Source organism: Patella vulgata, chromosome 4 (genome assembly GCF_932274485.2).
Source record: "Patella vulgata chromosome 4, xgPatVulg1.2, whole genome shotgun sequence".
Lineage (NCBI taxonomy): Eukaryota > Metazoa > Mollusca > Gastropoda > Patellidae > Patella > Patella vulgata.
Genome location: NC_065882.2, coordinates 8,029,282 through 8,042,307, shown reverse-complemented (window position 1 = coordinate 8,042,307; position 13,026 = coordinate 8,029,282). Strand labels below are relative to the sequence as shown.

Genomic DNA, 13,026 nt, shown 5'->3' with positions numbered 1-13,026 from the left:
GGTATTTTTAGGTCTTATTGGGTCTTATTGGGCAGTTATTGGATAATTCGACGTGCCGTCAGAGAGATCAAAATAGTTATTCGTTATATTATAATGTATTATACATTTAAAATAAATTAGTTTTGTGGGAGGAATCGGGGATTTTCGAAGTGAATACCTGTGAATTCCGGTGATTGTAAATGACTTCCGGTGAATTCCGGTGACTTCAGGTAGATTCCGGTGATTAGTCTACTCGAGATCCAGTAGTGTCCAAAGTGATTTCCTTTATTAAGGTTTAGGCTATTGAGTAATGCTAGGGAATTCAAAACTTATTATACATCGAGATGGGGTTTTCTAGCTATAAGAAATCGGTGGAAAATGGCGATAAAGTTATTTTATATTTCAGTCCATCTCATATTGCGCCACTAAAAATAAATTTAGGACAAACATTGCAGACGGCGTACGGTGCTATAAAACACGGCGATCTCATTGGCAAAAACTATGGTACTAAAATTAACTGTCCTAAAGGATGGATATATTTGCTACATCCAACATCAGAACTTTGGACACAAGCTGTGCCTCACAGAACACAGATTTTATATTCAACAGATATTAGCATGATAGTGTTTCAACTTGAACTAACAGCTGGTTCAGTTGTAGTAGAAGCTGGTACAGTATAAAGTTTATAATAATTTAATGGTCGTGAGCGAGACAAGTTATCATCCGATCTGTATGAAATTTATATGCATCATTTAAATTAGTGAAACGAAAAACCCTATCGAATTTCAGCAATTTCCTTTAATTACGTCTAGAGTTATGGCCCTTGTTTCACTTTGTTATTGTTCTTGTTTCACTTTATTGAAACTTGTGAACGCTCCAACAACAAAAGTTATTATCTGATCTGTATGAAATTTATGTGCATCATTTAGATTAGTAAAACAAAGAATCACATTGAATCTCAGCAATTTCCGTTAATTTCTTCTGAAGTTATGGCTCGTGTTTTACTTTTTTGCGCCTTGTAAATGCTCTAATGACAAAGTTATCGTCCAATCTGTATGAAATTTACACAGATCATTTAAATAGTGACACGAAGACTCCTCAGCAATTTCCAATAATTACGACTAGAGTTATAGCTCTTGTTTAACTTTGCTGAACCATGTGAACATTCGAAGAACGAAAGTTATCGTCTGATCTGTACAAAATTTATGCATCATTTAAATTAGTGAAACGAAGAATCCTATTGAATTTCAGCATTTTCAAATAATTACTTGTAAAGTTATTGTCCTTGTTGAACCTTGTGAATCCTCAAATGATGAAAGTTATCATCTGATCTGTATGCATTATTTAAATTAGTGAAATCAAGAATCACATTGAATGTCATCAATTTCTGTTGATCTAAATTTATGGCCCTTAATTTATTTTGTTGAACTTGTGAACATTCAAATGGCAAAAGTTATAGTCCAATCTGTATGAAATTTACATGTATATGCATTATTTGAATTAGTGAAATGAAAAAGCCATTCAAATTTCAACAATTTCTGTACATTACTTCCAGAGTTAAGGCCCTTATTTCAGTTTGTAGAACCTTGTGAACCCTCAAACGACGAAAAAATTATAATCTGATCTGTATGAAATTCTCTTGTAAATAAATGCCCCCAATTATCTACAAAAGAATAAATGTGTGACAACCCTTGTCGACCACTCGGACGATGTAGCTGCTGTTGGCGTATGTTTCGTTGCCTGGCAACCTATCTTTGTAATAGTGCTCAGTTTGCCATATCTATTTTCTACCTCTTTTACTTACCTCTGCATTTTGTTCTCGAAGGTGGTTTGGATGACCAGTTGGTTGTTTCCTCTCCTATTTCTCAATTGCATAGGGAAAACAGTCTAGATGATACTTAAGTCAGCTCGTATCAAAAGATTGTTGTTTATTGACAATTTAACGTCCGCTTCCACTGTGAGAGATATCGCAGACAAATCTTTATTTTAGTAGATTCTCGCATGTGGGAGAAAAACTCTTGTTGTAACTGAATGATATAAATCTTTATTCTGGTCAACAAATTGCACTATTTTACAATATTCAAATTAATTGATGATACAAATTTCATCTTAACACACCTAATTTAAAAAATCGGAAAAATTCAACTAAATGATTTGAAAAGCCTGACTTAAAGCTTTTCAAGTGTGACTTGGATTTAAAAATATTTTTGAACCCTCTGGACAAGTAAAATAGGATTTAATGGATAATTTACACAACCGGTAGAACACTAACACATCTAATACTTAGAATAAGGCTATTTTTTATTTTTTGGAGCTGTCAAGCCAGCAAGAGTGTTATTGTCCCTTTAAAGCCACATATCCTTACACCAGGAATCAAAACCATGGCTGCAAGCCATAGGTGACAGTCCAGCTAGAGCTTGAAGCGCTGCACTCTAGACCACTAGACCATGTCAATCTCCCTATCAAAATATCGCTTTACTCTTTGTTTTATAGGTACTGGAAGCGGATCTTTATCACATGCTATTATAAGAAGTGTCATGCCAACTGGTCATTTGTTCACATTTGAGTTTCACAAAGATCGATTTGAGAAAGCTGGTCAAGAGTTTGTAGAACATGGTTTGTCAGATAATGTGACAATAACTCATCGAGATGTGTGTAATGATGGCTTCCAACTAAATCATGTTGCTGATGCTGTTTTTCTAGATCTACCTTCACCTTGGAGTTGTATTGAATCAGCTAAACAGGCCATTAAACTACAAGGTACAGATTGTCCATCTTTTTAATTTTAACACAATCATATTTTATGATTTTTCTTTTGGTTTTTATCGCAGCACACATAAATTAATAAAAGTTGTGTTTATTAATTTATTGGCAGTTGAAATACTTGAAATTAACGAACGGGAAGATAGTTAACATGGATAGTACAAAATCAGATAAAAATTCTGACCTCTGTAGTGCCCACAAGCTTAAGACCTGATTTTTCGTACAATCAGGGGCCATAATTGATGAAGTTACGGTCTGATATATGCCAATATATCGAAAGGAACCAAGATCTTTGTGATGTAAACCTATATTTCAAGTTTTGTCAAATTCGGATAAAAATTGTGACTTGTAGAGTGTCCACAAACAAAATATGAACGGACGGAGGTGGGCGATGACAATATATACGTAATTTGTGCGGCCGTTTACAACAATGACAATGAATAATTAATTAATTAATTGTTATGGGGAAATAACTCGATTTTAAATGCATTATTAGCATACATTATACAAACAGTTATTTCTTTCAACTTCAAATTTTCCAATATCGATATTTAAAATCGGTATTGATTGCCAGCCCAAGCTGTGGGTGTATGTTTCATTGCCTGGCAACCTATCTTTCTTTTCTGTGGCAAAATGGAGTAGTTAGTTACCTTTTAAAACAGTTATATCACCAAATCAAACTTAACCCTAATCAAAAGAAGAAAATAAACAATGGTGATTAATTGGTCTGTAGGTACTGCTCAGTCAATATTGTCAATAACATTACAATGATGTAATTATCAAGTATCTTACATATTTGTTAAACTTACCAGAAGCAACTCAGCTGTCATTTTAGAAAGGGTTGCATTGTATTTATTTATATGCAAGGGGTGGGGGGGTGGATGGTCGAATGGTTAGCATGTGCATGCTGTATCATAAGGCCTGTCATTGAGTCAACTGGCTTGGTTTCGAATCCCCAGTTTGTTAGTGACATGGAGTATGGTCACCTGTCCAACCTCATGGGTTTTGTCCGGGTCCTCTGGTTTCCTCCAACTGCTAAAGACCCCTTCGCGAAAGCAAATTATTGAAATAAAATTAAACCATATGTTGGTCCCGAAATTACCTTAACTGTGTCGAGTGGACGTTAAACCCCATTTCTCTCTCTCTCTCTCTCTCTATTTATATGCATTTACATTGACCCCATCAGGTCAGATTATACTGATAAATACATAACTAATCAATCTCTGCATTCCATTTATGTTTTATTTTCAAGGTGGAAGAATATGTTCTTTTTCTCCATGTATAGAACAAGTAAGCCAAACTTGTGCCACTTTAACTGAAAAAGGATTCCAAGACATCAAAATTTTAGAATGCCTGTTGAGAAAATTCCATGTTAAGCATACTGGCTTGCCTAAAGCTAGCTTGGGGGAATTAACTGAATTAGAAAAAATGCAGAAAGTTAAAATAGATAGAAAAAAACCAATAGAAATGGGAACAAATGATGATATGGTTGAAACTGGTGAAAGTGTTGCTAAAAAGCCATGTCTTGAAAATACAAATAATTCTGGTAAAAACAATAAAGACAAAAAGAAAGGACAAGATTGTTATGAATTTGTGACAGCCTCCCCTGTTCAAGACATGCAGGGACATACTGGATTTTTAACTTTTGCAACACTGTATGGGCAATAAATTTACAAGAATAAATTATCTGTCAAATTATAATGTTAATTTTGTGAAATTAAAGATGTTACCAATGCCATAATGAAAACATTAAGTCGTTCATGGAAATATGTTTATATATGTTCCTAAAAATTGATGTTTAGACTTTATTGTTTTGAAATTGTGTTGTTACAACTACTGTTTAATGGTTTGTTTGAAATACATGAAGATTCTGTGAATTGTGTATCCATAATATTTTATATTTCTTCCATTCCAAGCTAGTATTTAAAAGTCGAATTTTGAATAATTTATTAGTACACCTCACTCCTTAAAGTTACAATTTCATATTTTTAAGTTATATTTTTAAAATGTATTAAAATAAAGCCTTAAAATAGATGGTATCTAAAAACAATCCTACCTTGTTAAAGAATAATCCTATTAATCACTATTGCCAGTTGAGAAATTGGCAAAAATATCATTTTCAACTTCAAATTCAAACTTTGAAGATAGCTATTCAATGGTGTGGAATAGTAAAACAAGGGAGGTAATTGTGTTATTATTTCCGTTGTGAAGATTTTTAAGTGTGAGAAAGATAACCTATGATCGTATAATAGTGAGTTGACAACCTATTGAGCAAAAGACATAGAAATAATTATGTTTTGACTTTTTTAGAAAATATGAAATTGTAACTTTAAATTGTTTCAATGGCATTTAGTAATTGATCTGGAAGATACAGGTCACAATTCTATGGAATAGGTTTCTCTAGTCATTATCAAGCAATGATAAAATATGAAAATATAACAAGACAATATATACATGTACACAACAATACTTAGTTAATGCTGACCAACACGAGATATCCTTTCTTATTAAAGTGTGAAAAGTCCGAAATGACCAAAGTTGTCGGTTTTTTTTAAATATTGCCGAAATATTTACAATAATCAACATATTTTCACATTTGATAGATTTTGACATAGCCGGAGACAGGGCAAATAGCTACGGAACTTTAGATTTTGATTTTCGAGGAATCTTCTCTGACATGAGGTGCGAAATTTTGAAAATTTAAATTTTTACAAAAATCTTTTTTATTTATAAATATGTTTTGATTTTTACACAGGATTAAAGAAAGGGTCCTCTGACTTGAGCAAAAATGTGAAAAAAAAAATTTCTCAATAATTTTCGTTAGCTGCCATTGGCTAATTCAGGTTTTGGGTCCTACATTAATTATTTATTGTTCGATTTGTATAAAACAAAGTTCATATGCTCCGTTTTCCAAAATGTCTTTTTTTTGTTACTTTTGAAGTTTCCTGTCGGCACTGGAAGTGATATCATTTTACCAAATACTACAATTTCGACAGTTTGGTACCACTTTTTGAAAGCGAAAATTATTTTTTCAAATATGGTATAACTGAATAACTGAAAGAGAGTGCCCTTTAGGGGAGCACAAAACATCGGGCTCACTTTTTTTTTTTTTTTTTCGTTTTCGGGCTACTTCGACTAAAGGATGAAAAAAGGTGTAAAATTAAGCTATTTACAAACCCATTCAGCGTCTTCATATTTTAAATTATTTCTTCATAACTTTCATAAACTCATAGCAATAATCCATAATAAGAGAACGTATGTGAAAATTAATTTGTAATATGCACAGTTACCGAGATATAGGCAATTTTGCATGTGTCATTTTTCACATTTTTTTGCCTGTAAAAGAGTCAATTATCATTCGTCTTTTGGACAAAAACTGTATTTTAGCCTTCAAAACAGATATTTTATTCAAATTATTCAAATGATTTTTGATTCCAATCACCAAATAGAATGAACCCATACGATCATACAGATACCACAAAATGGTTTCTAACTTGTACGGTTGCAGAGAATACATGTAGAAGATTTTCTACAAGTCACTTTTCAAGGTTTTTGATCTATAAAAGTGTCAATTATTATTCGATTCTCATAAAAGTTTCACCATTTCCGTTAAATGCGTAAATAAGTCGATTTTGATTGTTTAATTTTTGTTAATGAAGTTGATTCTTTTAAACTTCGTTTTTATTTTTGAACTCTACTTGGTGTAGGTGTTCATCAGGTAATACCTCGACTGAGTTCAATATAGAGATTAGCCGGTTGATTTGTTGGATATAAACCTTTGAATAATAGCGCCTAACAGGCAGCTGTGTTTAATTATGTTCTCCTGATTTTGATTGTTTCTGTGTGTTTGAAGTATATGTTTGTGATATGCGCTTAGAAACACTTCACGTGTAATGAAGCGCTATATAAATCGAACAATAATAATAATAATAATAATAATAATAATGAGCAAAATTGACTTTTTTACTTTCAGCGAGTGTTAAGGCGTTTTCAACACATGAAGTGGCTGATTATAGCTATTTCGTCAAAATTAAAATATCAGTCTGGTTAAGCAAGTCGTGCTGGCAATTAAGTTTCGTTCAAATTATACACTTGAATAATTTTATGCGGAAAAAAACATATTAATATATATATATAGGCCTATATACTCCGTAATATGCGATTTGTGATAATATTACTGTATAAGAATGGCGATTTGTGCACACTGCATACATTGATCAGCACATTTTCAATGTATATTAATATTTGCTATTAAAATCTTTGTAATGTTATTTCACCAAATTCAAGTCGCACGATCGACGAAAGCAATATTGAGATCAAAATCCACCATACCAAGTATATAAGTCAAAAGTAAAGAATGGTTGTTTTTTTTTCAGGGTTTCCCGTGAAGCATGACAGCAATGAAATCCGATCAGTTGACCGAGAAAACACCACATTTAAAGTAGCCAAGTCTCTAACTCAATATCAGAGGGGTGTGGGGGGAAGGTTGGATGGCCGAATGGTTAGCACGTGCGCTCTGTATCATAAGACCTGTCATTGAGTCAACTGGCATGGTTTCGAATTCCCGGTTGTATGTGACAAGGAGTAGGGTCGTCTGTCCAACCTCGTGGGTTTTCTCCGGGTCCTCTGGTTTCCTCCCACTGCTAAAGACCCCTACACACAAGCGAATTATTGAAATAAAATCAAACCATGTGTTAGTCCCGAAATGACCGAGTTTGTGTAGAGTGGATGTTAAACCCCATTTCTCTCTCTCTCAATATCCACATTTAAATCAACATTGATGTTGTGATCATAATGGGAAAAGATGGACTTACTTCTGATATCCAATATTTAAGACAAAAGCGTTTCAGCACCATTTGTAACACGGGACTCGAAGAACGAGGCTAGACATATTCCACCAGTCATGTCAAACGGTGACGCCATATTCTTATTTTGAGAGCATCGCAATAAATACTATCGGTGTAGACTGGACTAACCAAACCCTAGAGATTGCCATTTGATTGAGATTTCTGGCGTATTTCGCCAAACATAACTGATTTAAAATGAGGATAAAAATGGAAACAATTGAATGTAAATCAGTTTATATACATTCATATTACATTATTATATACGTTGCGACCCATTTGTGTTAATTTCTAGATCCCAAATATTAGCGACTTAGCTCTTTTAAAGTAAATCATAAACGTAGGCCTTCTAGTGTTTGTAACACTATTCCTAGTGCTATGAAGTCGCTGGTTAGATGTGGAAAATACGCAGAGACAACTCCCCACATCCAACGTGTGACACATACTCTCTTTTCTCTGCTACATATTTTAGAACAGCCCTTTTGATCGTCTAGTATTTTCACTTGTCGTCTTTGCTTTTGCTTCCCCTTCACGTTGTGTATTTACTTCGTACTGTTTTCTTAAGACGTTTGTCTTCTCAGTAGTTATAACAATGCAACAGTTCATTTTTTAAATTTATATATCATAGCCAGATACATGGATACAAGCATAGTATAGATTACAATACTAAAGTCATTCTCAAACACTAGCCAGCCAGATGTGCTGGGGCGTGTCTGCTGATAGAAATTGCTTCATCTTTTCTCTTCCAGAATCTGTCTGCTGTCTAGGAACTCAGATGGTAATCTCTCCGGAATCTAATGAAATCTGACATAAAAGTTTGCCACGATTTCTTTTATAGGACCTATAAACATCACGCACAAACTAGTATATTCATGACCCTGAACCTGTGCAATTACTGATATGATTGGTCCCTTAAACTAAATGATGCAATAGGTTAATTTCCAATCACATGTATTTTGTTGACACGTAGAATCAGCTATGTTTTGGTTCTATAACTCTTTTTATGTGTCAACCGTCACTTATCTTTTTAGTGCATATTTAGTACAATTGGCCAAAGACATTAATTAATGAAATATAATGCCACCATTAATAATAAGAGCAAGAATTCTAGCAATATTGCTTCATGTTCACAGTGAAAGACTGTCAAAATTTAACCGCATTTTTTAAAATTTATTTCCTATATCACGATATTAATCGTATCGTAGACTATGAATCGTGATGCCTGGCGTATCGTCACAGCCCTACCCTTTAACATTACCTTTGAATACCCCTTAGACTATTGCATAAAGTTAGGTATATATATACTCTTCAAAAAAAGTAGGGGATATTCAGAAACAATACAAAACGGCAGAATTGCACTGCTGTTTTTATTAGAGGTAACCAGTGTATGTTAATAACAGGCCAATTGCCTACACATGAACATAAACAGTTCATACGGGCGGCTTATCGGACGGCCCCATTTCACTTGCAAAGAGATACACCGTCAAAAGTGAAAATGGACGTTTTTGATTATTGTCTTAATAATGAGTAATTGCTCCACCAATCCTCAGACATTCAGCAATTCATCGTGGCATGCTCCTAATCAACCGTCCAATCATGATTTGGGGCAATCTGACCCACTCCTCTTGCAGTGCTACGGCCAATTCTTGCAGTGTTGTCGGTTGACGTTGATGTCGACGAACACGTCTCCAGATCAAATTAAACATAACACACTAAAGCAACAAAAATACGCTAAACAGTAAATCTTATGCAAGAACTGATAGGAGAGCAAACATGGCTAGATAAACCAGCACGCGGCAGTTTTCATCAACCCTTCCTTGAAGTGTCAAATTTGACAATGAACCCCTCCCACTTGTATGGTGCTATTGCGTGTCGCATGTGCACCTCAGTGGTCCTGTTGGGGCGATAAGTTCCTCATCTGTTAACATACTCTCAAAGCATGTCAAGTGTCCATGACTATTTATCATACCACAACCTGCATAGGTATTTGCATTTCAATATCCCCTACTTTTTTTGAAGAGTATATTAATGAAATCTAGTAGTTACGGTAAGTGACTAAATAAGACTTAAGATTTCCATTGAATACGGATCCAGATCTAGGCCGCTGATCATCATATGCATTTTTCGGACAATACCAAATCCAGGCTAAAATGTACTCAAATTAATTAAGAAAACAAAATCAAAATATCACTAGTAGATAATCTTCCATCTTGGATACGACTGTATTAAAATAGGCTCATCAAAAGATTTTAATTGAACCATTTTTTGGAGTGTTATTTGTTTAAGCGATTCACAGTTCACAATATTGTATTTTACAAGTGATTTAAAATCACTCAAATTGGTGATCAGAGACTTTAATGAGCGTTAGTGAAGTGTCAAAAGGGTGTATCTCGGGAAATTAGTCAAATACACTTTCTTGCATTTTTAAAATCTCCCAATTAATATGCACATTTCTGTCTAAGCCAATTGGAACTGTTCTGGGTGTCATGTGTCCAAACATTGTATCTTGATTTGTGGAAATTTTGAAATGCAAAAGGTTCTATTTCTTAACTTTAGAAATTCTTAGATACACCCTTTTGACACTTCACTGACGATATAAGTCTTCATAATATTGTAAAGTCAAAGAAAAGTTATCAAAAAGTTTATATTCTGATAAAAACAATCAGAGAGAGAATTACACTTTAACAATATTATGTCGAGACCACCCAGATATAATGTCTTCATCTGTACAAACTGTATCTTTCCACTCCACAGTAGATTCTCCATTTTTGATATAATTCCACACATTCGTATATTCTTGAGGAATTTCATATTTTTGAAAATATTTACCAGCAACCTGCAAATGATGTAATTTAGGTAATAACTGACAGTCGATCTCCATCATTTTATCTTCGATCAAATATTTTGTTTTGTTTTCTCTCTTCTTTAAGTAATCTTCAAATTTCTGTAATTCTGCTGTGAGTTCCTCCCTCAAGGCAGGAATGGCTGAGGCATCAGAATTCTTCAGTAAGGCTGCCATTTTACCAAAAATACCATTTGTGGCAGCTACGGCAGGACCATCATAATCAATCTTCATATCTGGTTGCGGAAACAAATCGTTGATATAGATATTGATATCTTTAGAATCTGTTATAACTTTGTTACCTGCTTCTTTATCCACCAATACTGGAACCTTCCCTTCAGGATTCAGTTGCAGGAATTCAGGTGTTTTCTCCAAGACATTAACAGTTTTAATACAACAAGTTGATTCAGGACATTTAAAATGTGTGAAAAGGTTTACTCTCTGCGAAAATGGACAATCTCCAACACATTTACCATCTCTGCCTGCCTTAATATAAAGATCAAAACGACTCATCTTTATGTCTGTTGTTGAGAATCTGTATTCTGTATACTTCAATCTATAAATACAAAATAAATTATTAGATAAGAAATAACAAGTTAAAGATACATTATGGGAGATTCGATAACGAGTTGGCAGTTCTCACTATAATAGTTACACACTAGATAATGTAAAGGCAATTTGCTGAAAATTTCATTCAAATTGATCCACTATTTGAACCAAGAACTAAGCTGAAGGAAAGTTATGCAGTAAATTGGCTCATAATCCACTGATCTAGCGATGTCATCTAGAGTTGATTATGGTCTGGATAGGTTAATTAATATCTAATTAATAATTTAGATAATATTTCAGGCCTACAGAAAGACCTGCAATAGACAGATTTAGCACTTGCTTAATATAGGCCTATGTTTAAAGGAGCTAAATCGCTAACATTTGGGACCTAGAGTTTGACAAAAGTGGGTCGCAACGATATAATACTGTAATATGAATGTATATAAACTGATTTACATTCAATGGTTTCCATTTTTACTCCAATTTCAAATCAGTTCTGTTCGGCGAAATAAGCCAGCAGTCTCAAGCAAGTGCAAATTTCTAGCGTCTGGTTATTCCAGTCTACATACGCCGTTTGATTTGGTGCAATGTGTCTAGCCTCGTCCCTCAAGTCACTTGATACAACTGGGGCTGAAGTGCATTATGGTCCGGTACACGATTCGTGTACCAATGGTAAAATGTTTATTTTGTCTCAAATATTGGATATCAAAAGCCCATCTTTTTCCGGTAAGATCACAACATGAATGTTGATTTAATTTGACAAATAAATCGTGTTTTCAATGTTGAAGATTTTGAATGATATTGAGTTAGAGACTTAGCTACTTTAAAAATGATCTTTAAAATATTCAAACCTGGAGGATACAGTCACGACAATACAATGTGGTTCCCAGCACTTATATAAACCCATATTTTAATAAACTATCTTTCAACTAAAGTAACTATCTTTCAACATGCATCTATTTTTTTTTAAATTAATGCTGTTGCTGAGATATCAGATTCAAGTATCTTTATTTTAGACAGTAGTAGGCTATCCAGTTGATTAAGATTTTATTGTATCGAAACATCCATTGAGGACAGCATACAATAAAAACATTTACATAAAATTATAACATTTTATTATGACAATTATAACAACAAGACAAACAGTATTGCATCTGCACCTTGTATAGCCATTCAACACAAATCTTCGCACACTCCACATCAACTCAGACCACTTTCACTTTATTATTTGCTTAATTCAGGGGAAATAAATCTGAGCTTACAGATGGATACAGACCACTGTTCATTGTAAAATAGTTTCTCATCATTGCAGAACACTTGGCTTGTAAATCAATTTTTTTTTTTAAGTTTTGATGAGAAGCATATTAGTTGTCTTACACCCACCACCTTTTTTTTTCTTTCTCGAATACAGGTGTCAAGAAGTTACGGTTCGATACATGCCAATATCGAAAGGAACCAAGATCTTAGGGAGATAAACCTATATTTCAATTTTCCTTGAAATCGGATAAAAATTGTGACCTGTAAGTCCATAGTTACTTTAGTAACGAAAATATGAGAGCCCTACCTGCTCATATTTTCGTTACTAAAGTAACTAGTAAGTCAGTGTCCACAAACAATTGTGGATGTCCGTACAGACAGGGGCGACGACAATATACGTCCACATGAAAAGCATCCGTCCACGACTTCACATGTAGAACCGCATTACAGAACAATAGACTATGTTTTGGATATGGCGGCCATTCAGGATAGAGATTTATTCTCGATGTATGAAGTGGGAGGATCACTGTGTGCAGAAGGGGGTTCTGGTGAGGAACAGTGTCCTGATCATTACAAGATCCAGTGTACACAGGCCTCGAAATTATCCATACATGTAGGTACACAGACACTCTTTAAATTGTTTAGGTCATTACGTACATTGATCCCCATATGAATATCGTATTTCTACGAAACCTTATAATTTCTTCGATATCTGAATGCCTAAAAAGTCCACAAATCTGCTTTGACCAAGCGCCTCGAAGATTTGTGCAATTCTTTTACCTGTGAGAGAGA

General features: G+C 34.1%; 2 protein-coding genes across 2 annotated transcripts; one reads left to right on the top strand and one right to left on the bottom strand.

Moving 5' to 3' along the window:
* The first annotated feature begins 225 nt into the window (after positions 1-225).
* LOC126819116 (tRNA (adenine(58)-N(1))-methyltransferase catalytic subunit TRMT61A) lies at positions 226-8,448 on the top strand. The gene is made up of 3 exons (XM_050546991.2): positions 226-648; positions 2,473-2,739; positions 3,995-8,448. Exons 1-3 carry the CDS (start codon positions 324-326, stop codon positions 4,408-4,410), a joined length of 1,008 nt encoding a protein of 335 aa, XP_050402948.1. The 5' UTR covers positions 226-323; the 3' UTR covers positions 4,411-8,448.
* Positions 8,449-10,212: 1,764 nt separating this feature from the next.
* Positions 10,213-12,232, bottom strand: LOC126819127 (chloride intracellular channel protein 4). Its single transcript, XM_050547008.2, has 2 exons — positions 12,138-12,232; positions 10,213-10,984 (listed from the first exon to the last, which is right to left on the bottom strand). The coding sequence occupies exons 1-2, from the start codon at positions 12,176-12,178 to the stop codon at positions 10,261-10,263; spliced, it is 765 nt and encodes a 254-aa protein (XP_050402965.1). The 5' UTR covers positions 12,179-12,232; the 3' UTR covers positions 10,213-10,260.
* Between the last annotated feature and the right edge of the window lie 794 nt (positions 12,233-13,026).